General features: G+C 36.1%; 1 protein-coding gene across 5 annotated transcripts in view; it reads right to left on the bottom strand.

Moving 5' to 3' along the window:
- Nucleotides 1-20,537, bottom strand: part of DOCK7 (dedicator of cytokinesis 7) — a 185,333-nt gene that overhangs the window by 113,979 nt on the left and 50,817 nt on the right. For all 5 annotated transcript variants that reach the window (XM_043877727.1, XM_043877728.1, XM_043877729.1 and 2 more), the window contains exons 12-14: nt 13,560-13,702; nt 9,791-9,884; nt 8,199-8,361 (exon numbers count right to left, since the gene is read on the bottom strand). In XM_043877727.1, coding sequence (XP_043733662.1) covers nt 8,199-8,361; nt 9,791-9,884; nt 13,560-13,702 — 400 coding nt within the window. The remainder of the gene's footprint in view (nt 1-8,198; nt 8,362-9,790; nt 9,885-13,559; nt 13,703-20,537) is intronic.

Here is a 20,537-nt window from a genome sequence, read left to right as displayed (position 1 = left end):
GCTCAATGTCATGTCCATTGAGTCAGCGATGCCATCCAACCATCTCACCCTCTGTCGTCCCCTTTTCCTCCTGCCTTCAATCTTTCCCATCATCAGGGTCTTTTCTAATGAGTGGGCTCTTCCCAATAGGTGGCAAAAGGATTGAAGCTTCAGCATCAGCATTAGTCCTTCCAATGAATATTCAGGACTGATTTCCTTTAGGATGGGCTGGTTTGATTTTCTTGCTGTCCAAGGGACTCTCAAGAGTCTTCTCCAACACTGTGGTGGTTCAAAAGCATCAATTCTTTGGCATTCAGTCTTCTTTATGGTCCAACTCTCACATGCATACATGACTACTGGAAAAACCATAACTTTGACAGGACAGACCTTTGTTGACAAAGTAATGTCCCTGCTTTTTAATATGCTGTCTAGATCGGTCATAGCTTTTCTTCAAAGGAGCAAGGGTCTTTCAATTTCATGGCTGCAATCACCATCTGCAGTGATTTTGGAGCCCAAGAAAATAGTCTTTCACTGTTTCCATTGTTTCCCCATCTATTTGCCATAAAGTGATGAGACTGGCTGCCATGATCTGCATTTTTTGAATGCTGAGTTTTAATCCAGCCTTTTCACTCTCCTCTTTCACTTTCATCAAGAGGCTCTTCAGTTCCTCTTCACTTTCTTCCATAAGGATGGTATCATCTGCATATCTGAGGTTATTGATATTTTCTCCCAGCAATCTTGAGTCTAGTTTGTGCTTCATCCAGGCCGGCATTTTGCATGATGTACTCTCCATATAAGTTAAATAAGCAGGGTGACAGTATACAGCCTTGACGTACTCCTTTCCCCATTCTGAACCAGTCTATTGTTCCATGTCTGGCTCTAACTGTTGCTTCTTGACTTACATAAGGTTTCTCAGGAGGCAGGTAAGATGATCTGATATTCTCATCTCTTTAAAAATTTTCCACAGTTGTTGTGTCCAAGTTATGTAGTGACTCACACTAATCAATAAATATTCACCATTATGTATTTTAAATTGTTCAATATATATTTTTAGCATATGACACATTCCAATATTTATGATCTATGTGGAGCCTACACAAATATTTTGTTCCAAAAAATACAAAAAGGCAGGAATTAGTTTTCATTTTCAGAACCACATTCAAGCTGTCAAAATTGACCTTTGAAAGCAAGAGTGCCAAAATGGCATTTTTCCCCCAAAAAGTAGGAAGCTTTCAAATGCAAAATAATGTTATTTAATATAACATTTTTTTCTCTGTTTTCCAGTTTTTAAAAATTCTCACACAATGTGCTGCATTTTGTTTCTTTCAGGAATACTGAGTTTTTTCCTGCATATAAATATAAAGCTCAGATTGAGAGAGAATTCTGTTAGAGAAAGGATTTTTTTCTTTATGCTTCACAAAATTATGTCCTCGGGCCTCACTAAGTTGCCAAAAGGGTTCTAATTGCACCACTAACACAACTGTCGAATCCAGTGACCTCTCAGTCCACATTCCCTTTGATTTCTTTACTATTTACTAATAACAATATTCTCCTCTCAAAGTTGACCTTCAGTTAGTTTGCTTCCACAGTACTACTACTCTCCATGTCTGCCTTTGTTTCTGGCTGAGCCAGCGCAGCATGCAGATTCTGCACTTCCTCTGCAGTGGAAATGCGGAGTCTTAACCACTGGACTGCCAGGGAAGTCCGAGTCCATCTTTAATGCCCGACGTCTTCCTAGTATTTAGCACTGTGGACCCATGTACAATATTCAAACATCTCTTCTATTCGGACCTCAGAAATTCTATCTTCTCTTATGGATTCATTTATTTTCCATGAATAAATTTCCCAAATCTACGTCTCTCTCTCTCTCCAGTTCCCCTTCTTCCCCTTCTTCCACTGCCACCTGCCATTTCTCCTTTTGATATCCTATAGCCTCTTCAAACTCAACTTATTAAATAACAACTCCATCAAAACCTTACTGCCTTTGCTGCTCCTCCCTTTTACTTCTTCACATTCTCCTCATTTCTTTATATACCTTAATGGCACTACCATACTTCCAGAGGATTCACAGGACTGCCAAAGGGTACTAAGAACCCCAATTCTAAAGGGAGATCTATCATCATATGATAACCTAGTTTAAGAAAAACTAATTACATGGCTCTCATGTCACAGTATAAGTGGTACAGTCTTCCTGTGCTACCTTGAAGTACATATAGGACCTTGCCAAGCAGAAAGGTTTAGGGAGGCATTCTAGATAATTGAAATGGCATTAGCAAAGTATACAGGAGGGTTTTGAAATAAATAATTTTGATTAGAGCCGAGGGTTTGTGTTGGGCAGGAAATGGTTAAACAAGTCTTTTGGGGTCAGGTTTTGGAAACCCTGAATACCTGGAAGAGATCTGGATCTTGCTTTGTAGGCTTATGCGCCTATAATTGGGGTACACATTCTCATGAAGGCACAGCTAAATGACAAATGCAAGTCCATGGGATTAACATGACACATCTCCCAGGAATATCACTTTTTTGTTTTAGGGAGGAAATAACTATTTTTATATGAAGTGGATTTATGAAGTAGAAAACAGAATTCATGTGCACTTTTAAGGTAAGATTCTTAGATTTAAGATAAAATCCTAATAAGATTCTAATATCTTTCTCTTTCTCCCTTGCCTTTTGCTTCTCTTCATTCCTCAGCTATTTGTAAAGCCTCCTCAGACAACCTTTTTTTGTTGTCTTTGCATTTTTGCATTTCTTTTTCTTTGGGATGGTTTTGGTCACTGCCTCCTGTGACGCTTCTGAATTCAGTGCAGGAGAAGACTCTTGAAGATTCCCTTGGACTACAAGATCAAACCAGTCAATCCTAAAGGAAATCAACCCTGAATATTCATTGGAAGGACTGATGCTGAAGATGAAGCTCCAATACTTTGGCCACCTAATGCAAGGAGACACCTCATTTGGAAAAGACCCTGATGCTGGGAAAGACTGAAGGCAAAAGGAGAAGGGGACAGCAGAGAATGAGGTGGTTAGACAGTATCACCAACTCAGTAGACATGAATCTGAGCAAACTCTAGGAGATACTGAAGGACAGGGAAGCTTGGCATGCTGCAGTCCATGGAGTCACATAGAGTCAGACATGACTAAGCAACTGAACCACAACAAAGCAGATAATCTCACTTCTTCCACAAATATCCTAGTAAATGGAGGCCTTTACTCTGAAATCTTGCAGCATCACTGTCTGGACCCCTTCAACTGGCACTTAGCAATTAAAGACAGAAAAATAAATCCAGCAAATTATAAAATTAAAATAGTGAAAAACCATAGCAAAAATCCCAAGAGCACCAAAGATAGCTTATTGCTTTTAGTGAATTACTACAAAATCTCTATACCAAGAGGTTACACTGAACTAGTATAAATTTTACTGAGAGCAAGTATTCTTATAGTATATAGTATACTATAGTATACTGTAGTTTACTATTATATCTGTATATACTGTAGTATAATCTGTAGTATAATCTATTTACACACTGTGTATACTGTAGTATAATCTATTTACACACTGTCAATCTAGTATCAGCATGTTTTCATGCTTGTACTTTTTCTTCCTAATAGCATAACTCTTGGTAATCGATTAACTTATTCATTAATCAAAAATGCATTCATGAATCAGTATTTATTGTGTATCTAATTACTTCCTTATAAAGTCTGTTCCAAATATATTGTTACCTATTCCACATTTTGTTATAGAATAATCAGATGTCTTTTTTTCCCCATAAGAACCACAAGCATTGTACTTATGCATTTACTAAGTGATCATCCAACGCAGTTCTGAAAATGGAAAAGAAAGTAACCAAATGTTGGTCCTTTTATCAAAGTCCAAAGTGTTTTCATGGCAAATCAAACAGGGCAAAATTACTCAACTGGTGTGAAATGTGCAGTTCAAGGTCATGAAAATAAGATTAACAATCTCCCTAGTAAGCCTTTATAAAATGAGGTTTCAATGACATTTTAAAAAATATAAAATCAAGGATTCCATCGCAAACATAAAACTATTTTTCTAAATTCGTATGTGTAATCCCAAGGACAATCATACGTCTAACAACATGATTACATTTATTTGACAAAGCAGTAACCTACAACCTTAAAGATTTAAGGCTCTGTTTATCTTTAAATAAGCAACTAAGCCTGACACTAATGACTAACTTTTATCAAGCATTTAATATGTGCCAGGTACTTTCCAACACCTTAATCCAGGGAGATACTGAAGGCTCTCAGTATAATGAGTAAACCAAGAACAAAAAATACATCGGAAATAAGAACTCCATTGCAAAATAAATGCAAACAGAATTTCTAGGAAAATGGTGAACAGGCTCCAAGACAACAATTGTACAGTAAGCCAAGTGAGCCTTGAAAACTTCCCCTGTTATACTAACTTATAATTTAGTTGCAAAGGGACTAAGGAAGGTACAAGAGAGGAAATAATCTGATGGATTTTACTGTATTGCAAGAAGCTTTACAGAGATGACAAGTATTTTTTTTCAAGGTTTATGCAAGTATATGTATTTTTTTAAGGAATAGGATATCAGAGTTAAATCTTCACCATCTATAGCAATCAGTAGATATTTTAAATTGAAAAAGAATCAAGAAACAGCAGCATGAACATGTTATTTAAAAACAAGGAATAAAACAACAAAAGAAGGAGCAAAAACTAATAGACCATAGTGACTGACAATAAAGATTAGACATCAAGGTAGGGAAAGGATGGTTGGAACAAGATGAAGGACCTCTGCTTTTAATTTTAAGCCTTATGGCACAAACTGAACTCTAAGTATACTCATATAATTTGTTTAAAATCTATATATGTAAATAAATTTTAAAAGATAAACAGAAAAATGAAAAGACCCTTCAAAGTCCCCAATTTTCATTTTACCTGTCTCTGAAACAATCCAAGTAGAAGAAAGATAGATACACACAAGTTAGGAATGTTCTGCATGAGTCATATACTAGATAAGAGACAGGGTTGATAACACCTAAGTTGTTCAATACCAACCATGGCTCACTTTTTTATTCCCTGTTCTTTTAAGTTGCCATATGTATATATACACATATATCTATATAGATAAAATAAAATATATATAAAATTTATAGGCTGGATGAAGCACAAGCTGGAATCACAATTGCCAGGAGAAATATCAATAACCTCAGATATGCAGATGACACCACCCTTTTGGCAGAAACTGAAGAAGAACTAAAGAGCCTCTTGATGAAAGTAAAAGAGAGGAGTGAAAAATTTGACTTAAAACTCAACATTGAGAAATCTAAAATCATGGCATCTGGTCCCATCACTTCATGGGAAATAGATGGGGAAACAGTGGAAACAATGACAGACTTTATTTTTGGGGGTTCCAAAATCACTGCAGATGGTGACTGCAGCCATGAAATTAAAAGACGTTTGCTCCTTGGAAGAAAAGTTATGACCAATCTAGACAGCATATTAAAAAACAGAGACATTACTTTGCCAACAAAGGTCCATTTAGTCAAAGCTATGGTTTTTACAGTAGTCGTGTATGGATATAAGAGTTGGACTATAAAGAAGGCTAAGTGCTAAAGAATTCATGCTTTTGAACTGTGGTGCTGGAGAAGAATCTTGAGAGTCCCTTGGACTGCGAGGAGATACAACCAGTCCATCCTAAAGGAAATCAGTCCTGAATATTCACTGGAAGGACTGATGCTGAAGCTGAAACTTCAATACTTTGGCCACCTGATGCAAAGAACTGACTCATTTGAAAAGACCCTGATGCTGAGAAAGATTGAAGGCAGGAGGAGAAGGGGATGACAGAGCATGAGATGGCTGGATGGCATCACCAACTCAATGGACATGAGTTTGAGTAAACTCCAGGAGTTGGCAATGGACAGGGAGGCCTGGTGTGCTGCAGTCCATGGGGTGGCAAAGAGTCAGACACGACTGAGCAACTGAACTGAACTGAACTGAAAACTTATAGGAAAATATTTGTATCACCTGTTTCTTTTTTTTTTAACCTTTTTTTTTTTTTTATTTTACACATGTTTCTTTTAAAAGCAGTATATATTTCATTTACCCTATATTCCAGGAGTTTTACTCACATTAAGTGCCAATCACATGCAATGGTTTGTGCTCTATACACTCACAAAAGAAGACAGGTATCATCCCATATTTGATTAATAAAACTGAGTGCCAATAAACTAAGTCATCTGTTCTAAGCAACTAAACAGTAAACAGTGGAGTCAGATACTGTACCCATACCAGTGCGACTCCAAATCCCACTCATACCACCATCCAGTGTCTTATTTCTTTACACAATGAGTAAGTATTACTATGTACTCTCCACAGGCTAGCACACTATTCTATATGCTGGAGATAAAGTGGTAAACAAAATAGACAAGCCCTTGACCTTTACAGTAATTACATTCATATAACAATTCAATACATATTGTAATGCCAGATAATGACAAATATAAGGAAGCGTAAAAGCTGGAGGAGAGAAGCAATGGATCTTTTATGTAGGGTGATGAGAATGACCTTTAAGTAGATATATGACTGAATAAGGAATCAAGTCATGTGATAATCTGGCAAAAGATAGGCAAAGAGAAGAAAAAAATAAAAAAATCTTGGGCAGAATTTTGTTTATTCAAGGATGAATACAAAGGCCATTGAGGCTAAAATGAGCAAGGTAGAGATTAGTAGGATACGAAGTTAGAGAAAGGAAGGAGCTAGATCACATAGTCTTATAGCCATCATTATTTTTCTGCTTAAAATAGAAGACATTGGAGGACTTTAAGGCATGGGACCAAATGATCAGATTTATATCTTTTAAAAATCTCTCTGACTACAACATTGAGAACTGACTGAGGCATGGGTAGAAGTAAGAAGATTAAATTTTAAAATGTACACAAAATTCTAGATCAGCAGCCATCTAGGATTCTAGTATCTAGTTCTATTGATTATCAACCATTTGAAATGCAGCGCATCTGAATTGAAATGTACTTTAAGTGTAAAATACACACCAGATTTTGAAGATAAAGGAGTGGAAAAAGGCAAAAGAATTTTTGACATTTACTATGTGGTATAATGACACTGTCTTAGATATACTGTACTAAACAACCTATGATTATAATTAATTTCATTTGTTTATTGTTTTAATATAGAAACTATAAAACTGAAAATTACAAATGTGGCTCCCATTATATTTCTGCTTGACAGTGCTGATCTGGATGGTGACAAGTAGAATTTCAAAGGTGGAGGAGGTAAGGAGTATTGGATTTGGGATTCATTTTGAAGCAGAGCCTACAAAACTTCTTGGAGGAGTAAATGTGAGGAATACAAAAGAAGAGAAATCATTTTGATCCCAAAAATTTTGCCTCAGGAACTGGGTAAATGGTGGTGAAATATACTAAAGTGAGGAAGTTGAGGCAGAAACTTGTGTCTGAGGTGCCCTGCTGGATACCCCAACAGACATGTCAAGTCCTGATCTCAGCATTCACAAACAAAGGGGGCCTCAGTCATAGAGAATATGTAAACGGTACCCCTGGAGTTATGCAGCGTTCAGTCTAAAATCCTATCCAACAACCTCATGTCGAGTACTCTGAGTAATACAGAAAGTGAAAGTGAAGTCGCTCAGTCATGTCTGACTCTTTGCGACCCCATGGACTAAAGCCTACCAGGCTCCTCAGTCCATGGAATTTTCCAGGCAAGAGTACTGGAGTGGGTTGCCATTTCCTTCTCCAGGGGATCTCATAATATAGAATTACACCAAATACTGTTGATTAATTATTAGAACATAGTACAGGTACATTTAATTCATGTGTAATGTTAGATTCTGCCAATAAGAACATCTGAGGAAATACAGTAACTAGAAATTCAAATGTTTTAAACTAGCAACCCACAATTCAAATGCTAGCTCCAACACAGTTAGGTATGAACTCTCTATCCCTCAGTTTACTCACTTCTAAAATGAAGGTAATACCTACCTCAAGTTATGAGGATTAAAAAAGATAAAGTATGTAAGGTAATTAACATACCTGTTACATAGCAAGAGCTAAATGCATTACAGCTATTAGTAAAATCATGAAGTAAGACATGAAATAAGTAGCAAAGCTACAAAGGATTTTGCAAGACTTTCATTCTATATTAATATTAGAATATACTGTACCTTACTTCAGAATTCTCCAAAATTAAAATGTGTTACCTGTAAGTAGTGTTTGGAACATAGACATCCCTTGCAGGAAACTCCAAAATTTCTCTAGTAGGTCTAACCCTACTGTCAGGGTAAAGCTTCACTTGAAGCAGCTCTGGGGTCAGGCAGTAATGGGGATTTTCAGGTGCAGGAGAAATGTCTATCTTCAGCTGAGCTGCATACAAAAATACAGTATAAAAAAAATACATTATAAAAACAATGTAAACATGTCACACAGAGTGAAGTAACTCAGAAAAAGAAAAACAAGTATCATGTATTAATGCATGTGTATGGAATCTAGAAAGACGGTAACAGATGAGCCTGTTTGCAGAGCAGGAACAGACATGCAGTCATAGAGAACAGACATGAGGACATGGAAGAGGGAGTGGGGAAGGAGAGGGTGAAACGAATAGAGAGAACAGAACTGACATATACCACCATGTGTAAAACACATAGTTAATGGGGACCTGATATATAACACAGAGAACTCAGCTCGGTGCTCTGTGATGGGGGTCAGGGGAAGGGAGGCTCAAAAGGGAGGGGATATATGTATACACACAGCTGATTCACACTGTTGTACAGGAGAAGCTAACACAACACTGTAAAGCAATTATACGCCAATAAAAAAGTTCAAATAAAATAAAAAATAATAATAAATAACAACCTCACACTGAAGTATTTTTGAAAGGATTTAAATCCTACTTCTTCAAGAAGCCTGGAAAGAAATCAAAACTGCTATCACCTCAGACCGCTAAACTATTTCATCATATCAAATCTCAAACTACTAATATAGATATAAAAAGATAAAATACTAAATGCTTACTGAATGAATCAATGGAAAGGAAGGAAGAGGCAAAGAAGAAGGAAAAAAACACAGGAATCTTATAGGGAAACAAGCCAACAGTTCAAAGATGAAATGATTTAGCTTAAACTTTTGTGCTCATGCTCAGTCATGTCCAACTCTTAAGAGACCCTAGGGACTATAACCCTCCAGCTCTGTCCATGGGATTCTCCAAGCAAGAATACTGGAGTGGGTTGCCATGCTCTCCACCAGGGGGTCTTCCCGACCCAGGGATCAAACCCGCATCTCCTTTGTCTCCTGCATTACCACTGGGCCACAGGAAAAGTGCCAGTTTAAACTTAAACTTGGTTGTTGTTCACTCACTCAGTCAAGTCTGACTCTGCGACCCCATGGACCGCAGAACGCCAGGCTTCCCTGTCCTTCACCATCTCCAGGAGTTTGCTCAAACTTGGTAGACTTCAAAATAGTTTTACTCTGGAATAGTCTGCTCTGATCACAATATAAACCTATTTCTGAATATCTATCATTACATGTATTTTTCTTCCCTCTAGAAAATAATATTAAGCTACAATATTATTCATCATTCTCATTTCAGTACTCAAATTATCAAAGGTACTGAAGCTGGCATCCAAACTGTTAGACTACATGACAGCAGAACAGTAAAATGAAGAAGACTGGCAGGTATTGAGCACAGAAAGACATACAGGTCAGATATGAGAAAAAAGAACACATCATTACAAAAAATACAACTTTTAATGATGATAATAGCTGTCATCATGTCTACACAAAAATGTTTAAATACCCGTAATAGGTCTTAGTCGCCGTAAAACAGAAGATGGCCTTCTCATATCAGCAAGGAACTTGTACAGATCTTCATCACTTAAGCGATCTCCTTCCTAATATTAAAAATAGAGGAAAAAGTATTTGATTAAAAAAATGTAGTACACCGAAAATAAATTTATACTGCCTATTAATTAATCCTGCCCTTCTTCTTTCAATTTAGTCTAGATGAAAAGTTCAATTAACACAATTATGATCAAAAATAAATACGCTAAATTATTTTCTTCTTTCTATGCTTTTACGTTGTATTAAGCTATAATATTGCTATCTATGTTTTAACTTTATAGATTTATTTACAGCTCATTATCTATGTTTATAAGGTACTACAGGGCATTCTAAAATATAGAAAAATCAATGCAAGTTAGAAGCGGATGAAGAAAAATATGAATATAGACATAAAAGACATATATGTATATATATATACACATATATATCTAAATGTGAATATAGACATAAAAGACATGTATGTGTATATATATACACATATATACCTAAATGACAGTCTTTAAATTTGTTACACTTGTGTTTTCATTTGTCTTTGCAACTTTATATTGCCAAATTTCTTAAAAGCAAAATACAGAGCATTGGCTACATTTGAAAATGAAAAGAAAGAAATAACAACAAAAAATTAAACTTAAAAAAACCACAACTATCCTGATAATATGACTAAAAAGAAAACTCTAAAAGGACCTCAATCAATGGGAAGACACACACAAAAAACAAGACCAGGTCTAATTAACAAAGAATTTCCAATTTACTGTAATTTTTTTTTCTTATAGTTAAAATAGGCAGTGATTGACTTTTTTCTTTTATTTAAGAGTCAGTCTTTAGATTTTATTAATCAAAATCTCCTGCATTTGACATCTTTTTTTTTAATGCATAGTTCACATAGTATCTTTTTATCTTATTTGGTAATAAATATATTTAAGCCTCCTTTATTACAGTCAGTTCACCTTGAGCCAGATCCTGGTAGTTCACTATTGTATTCTAAGCAGGATACAGAACAGATCTTCTTTTATCCCATTATTTTAAATAGTGATTTTTACTTTCTAAGTGGTTAGAGAATTTTGTTAATACTTGTATAAATGGTTTTTAGCTTTACCGAGTTATAGGTAGAGAATTTGACTTCATGAAGATTTTTTCAGTGACCTAATATATGACTAAACTATTGTAAATGTTCTATTAGTCACTGAAACAGTATATTCTCTCCTTTTGAGTACAGAAATTAATACAGATCTTTAAATTTAAATGGCCCTTATTTAGAATACATTCAGATTATTTCAAGACTCAGTTATTTCTGTCTACTTAACTTGTTAAACCAATTATATTAATGGCCTCCATTCTTTTCACTCCCTGTTTCCGTGCCTTTTGCTACATGGGACATAATTCCCTTCCCGAGGGTTGGCCATGTGACTTGTTCTAACCAGTAAAAAAACATTTTATAGAGACTTGGAAAACGCTTGCAAAAGTAAGCTTGCTCCCTCTCTGGAACTTCTGTCACTGCCATAACAATACGACCAAGCTGGCCTGCTAGATGTTAAAAGTGAGCAACGTGTAAAAAGCCTGAATCATTTCAGTTTTCCCAGCAGAAGTCAGTCTAGACCAACTGACTCTCATCAATCTCCAAGCCCATGAATAAGCCTAGCTGACACTCATTCCTCCAGCATGCTCACTGCTGTGTGCTCCTGAGGCACACATAACTTCTACACCTGTCAACAATACAACAAATATCCTTGTAATGTATGGATTTAATTTTTGTTTTTAAATCTTTCTGCATTTCTAGTCATTTTGGCCTGACACATTTCAAATCTGTACATAAACACTCCTGATTACTATATCAAATCATGGACAGTAATCACTCATCAATTAAAAATTAAACAAAATGAGAAAAAACCTTGCCTTCTGTATCTTATTTAGGAGAAACTTGTACATTGAATTCTACTTTATTAAACTTGTATGTCTGTTTTTTTACTTAATTTGCACTTGCCTGATACATAATATTCAAGCTATTTATAAAAATACTTATAAAAGTCATACATGTTAAGTTAAAAATTACAGAACTGCACAAAAGTTAGGTGTAAGTGCTTTCCATTTCTCCATATATCCAGAAACCATCATTTTTTAAGTTTTTATAATTATTTTGTTCCAGTTTCCAGTTACTAGTCTTCAATAGGGTTCTGTAGATGATGAATACTCAAAAAATATTTATTGGATAATAGGTAGGTGGGTGGATTGATGCTCAGTACGAGGTGAATGCTCAAAAAGCATCTGTTGAATCAACAGGTGGGTGGGTGGTTGGATGACTTGTTGATTTATGATTACAATAGTAGTTCAATAATAAAGTAGGCTGAATTAAACCCAAAAGGAATTGAGGAAATAGTGGCAGAAGTGGTATACCAGTTGAAGAAGGAAAAAGAGAAACGTTATAGCTACAAGTAAACAAGTAACAAGTAAATCTATTGACCTCTTTCCACAGCTAAGTTTGGCCTATTACCTCATCCAAGTAACACTATGGCGTTTTCTAGACTCTTTCTGGCACTATTACCATAATAAGAAGACCCTTACCACTTCAGACACTTCTTACCTGCTTTGTTTTCCATTTGAGTCTCTCAGAGCAGCTGCCTGTGAATACTACTGATACATAACTATGAAAAGGGCTTCAACTAGGTGACTACCTGCCAAATCACAACACAACCTGCCCTAAACACCTTGCCCTCTCAAGTTACAAGGTGTCACTAGGCCAGGATTTTCTCTTCCTATTTAGAGTAACACCTCAGAAGGAGAAATTTTGAGATAATATTTAGCCTTTTCCTTTAATCTGCTCCAAAATATATGCATGGTACCCTTCAACAGTTTGTCACACAAATACAAATTTTCTCCCATTCTTATTATAGTTCTGGTTGTCTAGTTACTTTAGACAGACTTCGAAAATTTTCTGACATTGATTCAGAGTATAAAATTCATTTTACATTAAAATCCAGTAGCACATACATCATGTAAGGATATGCAGACAGGTATGCACACACACAAAACTTAAAGGGAAAAAAGCTTACTGAAGCAATACTTAACTTCATGAAGTGCAAGGCACTATTAATTTTTTATTCAACTTGTTTCTTTTTTTTTAAGCTGAGTGTTATTTACTAAATTTATATTACCATTAACGGATCATGACCAGCATTTGAAAACTACTCATCTGACTCACAAGTTTCAACAGAAAATATACTTGCAAAGAACAAAATATCTTTGATCAAGAACTGTTTAGACTTATAAACTCACCTATAAAAATAATTTTAGCACAAAAATGAACTACTAGAGCCTAAAACTTCTATTCCTATACCATGGATGTGGTATTTCTGGTCAAAAACAAACTTGGGTGGTGAAGACAGACATAATCCCACTAAGTTTAATGGACTAAGAAAACTCATAAACCATCAATGCTTAAGAAAAGTTAAAATATTAAAATTAAGAAATAGGATACAGATGCAGATGACTGATTTTGAAGCAATACTAGTCAATATCAACATTTAAATAAATATGATAAAACAACAGGTATAATATTAATTATTTTTTCTTATACTTTTTATTTTTACTCTTAATGCTTTTTTAACTTCTTGAAAGCACAATCAATTATTACATGTACATGTACTACATGGACAATTATGATTTTTCTGGAGTCAAGAAAAATTTATGTACAAGTAGCCCACTAGAATTCCTCCATGACAGAACAATACCTGCTTAAAAAAATTTGTTACTGTGAGAGTAGCAGGTCGAAAGCTGGTCAAGTTACAAGCATCATCTCCACTTGTTGTCCTTTCAAGTGATCTTCTTCCAACAATACTAGAATTCCTCCTCTCAGACCAAGACCCCTTTCGTTCTACCAAGGAAAAAAGTAAGATATTCATTTCCATGCTATTTAAAATGTATCAGATTTACAAACACAAGAAAATATCCACTAAAGTTGAAAACTGTCCCTTCAGCATACTGATTAGTAGAAGAATTTAACTTCTGGAGAGATCTGTCAGGAAGCATTTCCTAAATCTTTGGGTTCTCTCTCTTTTTTGGGGGGGTTCTCTCTTAAAACTTCTCCAGTGTAAAATAAATTGCTACCACATAAAGATTATGCAAATAAACAAAGATGAGCTATGAAAAGCACAAAGAGAGGCACTATGTATTTACTAGAAAATATTCACATAATGTAAATTTTAGTCACCTTATAATGGTCCCGCAGTCTTAGCACTTAAGTTTGAAACAGAATTTAAGATAATTTGCATTCAAAGTCTTTGCAAGATAAACTTATTATTCAAAACCAATAGAGCAACTATGTTGAAGATCAACAAGGAAATAGAAAACAAACAAAGCTATACACAAACTAGATCTAAAAGTCATCTACAGTCTATATTACACTAAACAAAAGTGTAATATAGATTCTTCTCAAGCACACACAGGAAATTCTCCAAGACAAGACTATACACTAAGCTATACAACAAAACACAATAAATTCCAAGTGACTGAAATCATCATGTGTTTTCCAAGAATAACAGAAATTAACCTATAAATCAATCACAAAAGAAAATTTGGGAAATTCATAAGCATGTGGAAATTAAATAGCACACTTTTGAATAACTGACTAATCAAAGACAAAATAACAAGGGAAATTAAAAAACACTTAAGATATAGGAAAATGAAAATATAAAATCCCCAAACATTTAATATATCACTAAGGAAGCTCTCATATGGAAATTTATAGTTGTAAATGTTTATATTAAAAAAGAAAGGTCTCTAATCAGTAACTTAAATTTACATCTTAGGAAACCAGAAAAAGAAGAGAAAGATAAATCCAAAGAAAACATTAGAAAGGGTATCAAAAAAGACAACAGTTGAGTGGAAATAAATGAAATATCAACTAGGAAAACAACAGGTAAAAAAAAAAATCATTGAAACCAAACATGGACTCTTCAAAAAGATAACATTTTTAAAACTTTAAAGTGATAAAGAAAAAAATACATTAAAAGGACTCAAATTACTTAAATCAGGAATGAAAGAGGGGACAGCACTACAGATCTTAGAGAGAAAAAGGATTATACTGAAGTACTACAAATACCTGTAGGTCAACAGTTAGATTAGACAATAAGATAATTGGAATGAAATGAGTATTTTTCTAGAAAGATATACATTACTGAAACTGACTCAAGAAGGGAGAGAAGATATGAATAGATCTAAAATAAGGCATCTCATTAGTAAAGAAAATACTTACCACAAAGAAAAAACCAAGCCAAAATGGCTTCACTACTGAAAACTTTCAAACTTTCAATGAAAAATTAACACCAGGTGTTTACAAACTCTTCCAAAAACAGAAATAAGAATCCACAATTCATTTCTATGACACCAGTATTATCCTGATACCAAAATCAGAGATTACAAGGAAGAAAAACTATACACCAATATCTCTCAGGAACATATTAATGGAAGCAAAATCACTATGCAAAATACTAGGAAACAGGTTCTAAATAAACACCTAAAAAAATTATTAACATATATCATGACCAAGTGGGACTTCTCCCAGAAATTTAAGATTAGCTTAACATCCAAAACCAATCAATTGCAATACACCATATAAAAAGACTATAGGACAAAAACCAGACAAGTCATCTCAATAAATGCAGAGAAAGCATTTTATTAATATAAAATCCAATATTCTTCCCTGATAAAAAAACACTCAAGAAGTTAGGACTAGAAAAGAACTTCCTCAAAATACTGTATTACATCTATGGAAAATCTACAGCAAACATCATACTTGATAGTGAAAAGACTGAATGCATTCCCTCTAAGTCAGGAATAAGGTGAGGACTTATACACTAGGTTCTTGTCAAGATAACTAGAAAAGAAAAATAAAGACATTGAAATGGAAAAGGAAAAAGTAAACCAATTTTTATTTGCAGATGACATGATCTTGTATATGGAATCCAGAGAGGAAAAAAAAATAGAATTAAAAGGTTCAAAAAGGTTTCAAAGTACAAGATCAATATTAAAAAGCCACTTGTATTTCAACCTCTAGAAATGAACATTATAAAAATGAAATAAAGAAAACAATTCCATTTAAAATAGCATCAAAAAACACCTGAACATACATTTAACAACAGGAGGGCAAGACCTGTACACTGAAAACTACAAAACACCATTTAAAAAAACTTAATAAGATCTAAATAAATGGAAAAACATTTCATGGATTGGAAGACTTAATAGTGCTAGGAGTGAAACTCTCCCCAAATTGATCTACCAAATCAATGTAATTTCTATCAAAATTCCAGCTGCCTTTGTGCAGAAATTAATAGCAGATTCTAAACTTCTTATGAAAATACAAGAGCTCAAAATAGTCAAAAGAATCTTGAAAAAGAACTGGAGGACGCACATTCCCCATTTCAAAATTTACTGCAAAGCTAAACTTATAAAGACAGTATAAAAATAGCATAAGCTTAGACATATCCATCAGGCTCTCTATCAGATCTAGTTCCTTAAATCTATTTCTCACTTCCACTGTATAGTCATAAGGGATTTGATTTAGGTCATACCTGAATGGTCTAGTGGTTATCCCTACTTTCTTCAGTTTAAGTCTGAATTTGGCAATAAGGATTTCATGATCTGAGCCACAGTCAGCTCCCGGTCTTGTTTTTGCTGACTGTATGGAGCTTCTCCATCTTAGGCTGCAAAGAATATAATCAATCTGATTTCGGTGTTGGCCATCTGGTGATATCCATGTGTAGAGTCTTCTCTTGTGTTGTTGGAAGAGGGTGTTTGCTATGACCAGTGCGTTCTCTTGGCAAAACTCTATTAGCCTTTGCCCTGCTTCATTTTGTACTTCAAGGCCAAATTTGCTGTTACTCCAGGTGTTTCTTGACTTCCTACTTTTGCATTCCAGTCCCCTATAATGAAAAGGACATCTTTTTGGGGTGTTAGTTCTAAAAGGTCTTGTAGGTCTTCATAAAACCGTTCAACTTCAGCTTCTTCAGTGTTACTGGTTGGGGCATAAGCTTGGATTACCGTGATATTGAATGGTTTGTCTTGGAAACGAAAAGAGATCATTCTGTTGTTTTTGAGATTGCATCCAAGTACTGCATTTCAGACTCCTGTTGACTATGATGGCTACTCCATTTCTTCTAAGGGATTCCTGCCCACAGTAGTAGATATAATGGTCATCTGAGTTACATTCACCCATTCCAGTCCATTTTAGTTCGCTGATTCCTAGAATGTCGACATTCACTCTTGCCATCTCCTGTTTGACCACTTCCAATTTGCCTTGATTCATGGACCTAACATTCCAGGTTCCTATGCAATATTGCTCTTCACAGCATCAGACCTTGCTTCTATCACCAGTCCCATCCATAACTGGGTATTGTTTTTGCTTTGGCTCCATCCCTTCATTCTTTCTGGAGTTATTTCTCCACTGATCTCCAGTAGCATATTGGGCACCTACCGACCTGGGGAGTTCCTCTTTCAGTATCCTATCATTTTGCCTTTTCATACTGTTCATGGGGTTCTCAAGGCAAGAATACTGAAGTGGTTTGCCATTCCCTTCTCCAGTGGACCACATACTGTCAGACCTCTTCACCATGACCCGACCGTCTTGGGTGGCCCCACACGGCATGGCTTAGTTTCACTGAGTTAGACAAGACTGTGGTCCTGTGATCAGATTGGCTAGTTTTCTGTGATTATGGTCCAAGCCAGGCTTCAGAAATACGTGAACCGAGAACTTCCAGATGTTCAAGCTGGTTTTAGAAAAGGCAGAGGAACCAGAGATCAAATTGCCAATATCCGCTGGATCATCAAAAAAGCAAGAGAGTCCAGAAAAACATCTATTTCTGCTTTACTGACTAGGCCAGAGCCTTAGACTGTGTGGATCACAATAAACTGTGGAAAATTCTGAAAGAGATGGGATACCAGACCACCTGACCTGCCTCTTGAGAAACCTGTACATAGGTTAGGAAGCAAGTTAGAACTGGACATGGAACAACAGACTGGTTCCAAGCAGGAAAAGGAGTACGTCAAGGCTGTATATTGTCACCCTGCTTATTTACCTTATATGCAGAGTACATCATGAGAAACACTGGGCTGGAAGAAGAACAAGCTGGAATCAAGATTGCTGGGAGAAATATCAATAACCTCAGATATGCAGATGACACCACCCTTATGGCAGACAGTGAAGAGGAACTAAAAAGCCTCTTGATGAAAGTGAAAGAGGAGAATGAAAAAGTTGGCTTAAAGCTTAACATTCAGAAAACTAAGATCATGGCATCTGGTCCCATCACTTCATGGGAAATAGATGGGGAAACAGTGGAAACAGTGTTAGACTTTATTTTTTTGGGCTCCAAAATCACTGTAGATGGTGACTGCAGCCATGAAATTAAAAGATGCTTACTCCTTGGAAGGAAAGTTATGACCAACCTAGATAGCATATTAAAAAGCAAAGACATTACTTTGCCAACAAAGGTCCGTCTGGTCAAGGCTATGGTTTTTCCAGTGGTCATGTATGGATGTGAGAGTTGGACTGTGAAGAAAGCTGAGTGCCGAAAAATTGATGCTTGTGAACTATGGTGTTGGAGAAGACTCTTGAGAGTCCCTTGGACTGAAAGGAGATCCAACCAGTCCATCCTAAAGGAGGTAAGTCCTGGGTGTTCATTGGAAGGACTGATGCTGAAGCTCTAATACTTTAGCCACCTCATGGGAAGAGCTGACTCATTGGAAAAGACCGTGATGCTGCAAGGGATTGTGGGCAGGAGGAGAAGGGGATGACAGAGGATGAGATGGCTGGATGGCATCACCGACTCGATGGACATGAGTTTGAGTAAACTCCAGGAGTTTGTGATGGACAGGGAGGCCTGGCGTGCTGCAATTCATGGGGTTGCAAAGAGTCGGACAAGACTGAGCAAATGAACTGAACTGAACTGAGACATATCCATCAACGAAATAGAAATGAGAGTCCAAAAATAAACCCACATATCTACAGTCAATTGATTTTCAACAATTATGCCAAGACCATTTAATAGTGCAAGAACGATCTTTTCAACAAATGGTGTATGAACAACTAGATATCTCGTTAGAAAAGATGCAGCTAATCCTTACTTCTTATCACGTACAAAAAATTAACTCAAAATGAACTATACCAAATATAAGAGTTGTATTATAAAACTCTTAGACAAAAACATACAAGTAGCTCCTTTTCAGTCTTGAATTAGGTAATGCTATCTTGGGTACAATAGCAAAAATACAAGCAACGAAAGAAAAAAAAAAGTCAAAGAAACTGAACATCAAAATTTAAAACTTCAGTGCTTCAAGCAATGCCATCAAGACAGTAAGAGGACAATCCACAGGATGGGAGAAAATATCTTCAAATCCTTTATTAGATAAGGGACTTGTATCCAGAATATGCAGGACAAGAAGTAACAGTTAGAGCTGGACATGGAACAACATACTAGTTCAAAACTGGGAGAGAAGTACGTCAAAGCTGTATATGGTCACCTGCTTGTTTAAAATTATATGCAGAGCACATCACGCAAAATGCTGGACTGGACGAATCACAAGTTGGAATCAAGATTTCTGGGAGAAGTATCAACAGTCTCTGATATGCAGATACCACTCTAATGGCAGAAATTGAAAAGGAACTAAAGAGCCTCTTGATGTGGGTCAAAGAGGAGAATGAAAAAGCTGGCTTAAAACTCAACGTTCAAAAAATGAAGATCATGGCATCCAGTCCCATCACTTTCTGGCAAATAGATGAGGGAAAACTGGAAACAGTGACAGATTTTACTTTCTTGCGCTCTAAAATCACTGCAGATGATGACTGCAGCCATGAAATTAAAATACATTTATCTCTTGGAAGAAAAGCTATGACAAACCTAGACAGTATATTAAAAAGCAGAGACATCAATTTACTGACAAAGGTCTGTATAGTCAAAGTTTTGGTTTTCCAGTTATCATGTATGGATGTGAGAGTAGGACCATAAAGAAGGCTGCTGCTGCTACTGCTAAGTCACTTCAGTCGTGTCAGACTCTGTGCGACCCCATAGACGGCAGCCCACCAGGCTCCCCCGTCCCTGGGATTCTCAAGGCAAGAACACTGGAGTGGGCTGCCATGCAACCCTTCTCCAATGCATGAAAGTGAAAAGTGAAAGCAAAGCCGCTTAGTCATGTCTCACCCTTTGCAACCCCATGGACTGCAGGCTACAAGGCTCCTCCATCCATGGGATTTTCCAGGCACGCGTACTGGAGTAGGTTTCCATTGCCTTCTCCATAAAGAAGGCTGAGCACTAAAGAATTGATAATTTTTAACTGTGGCACTGGAGAAGACTCTTGAAAGTCTCTTAAACAACAAGACCAAACCATCAATCCTAAAGGAAATAAACCCTGAATATTCACTGGAAGGACTGATGCTGAAGCTGAAGCTCCAATACTTTGGCTACCTGATGCGAAGAAATAAACCCATTGGAAAAGACTGATGCTGAGAAAGACTGAGGGCAGGAGGAGAAAAGGGCAACAGAGGATGAGATGGTTGGATGGCATCACTGACTCAATGGACATGAGTTTGGGCAAGCTCACAGGAGATGGTGAAGGACAGGGAAGCCTGGCGTGCTGCAGTCCACAGGGTCACAAAGAGTTGTACATGACTTACCAACTGAACAACAACAAATCTAGAATATATAAATGACTGTTTATAT

The sequence above is a fragment of the Cervus elaphus genome, chromosome 20 (assembly GCF_910594005.1).
Source record: "Cervus elaphus chromosome 20, mCerEla1.1, whole genome shotgun sequence".
Lineage (NCBI taxonomy): Eukaryota > Metazoa > Chordata > Mammalia > Artiodactyla > Cervidae > Cervus > Cervus elaphus.
Note: the sequence above shows the minus strand (reverse complement) of the source record. Positions and strands in the feature narration are given on the sequence as shown.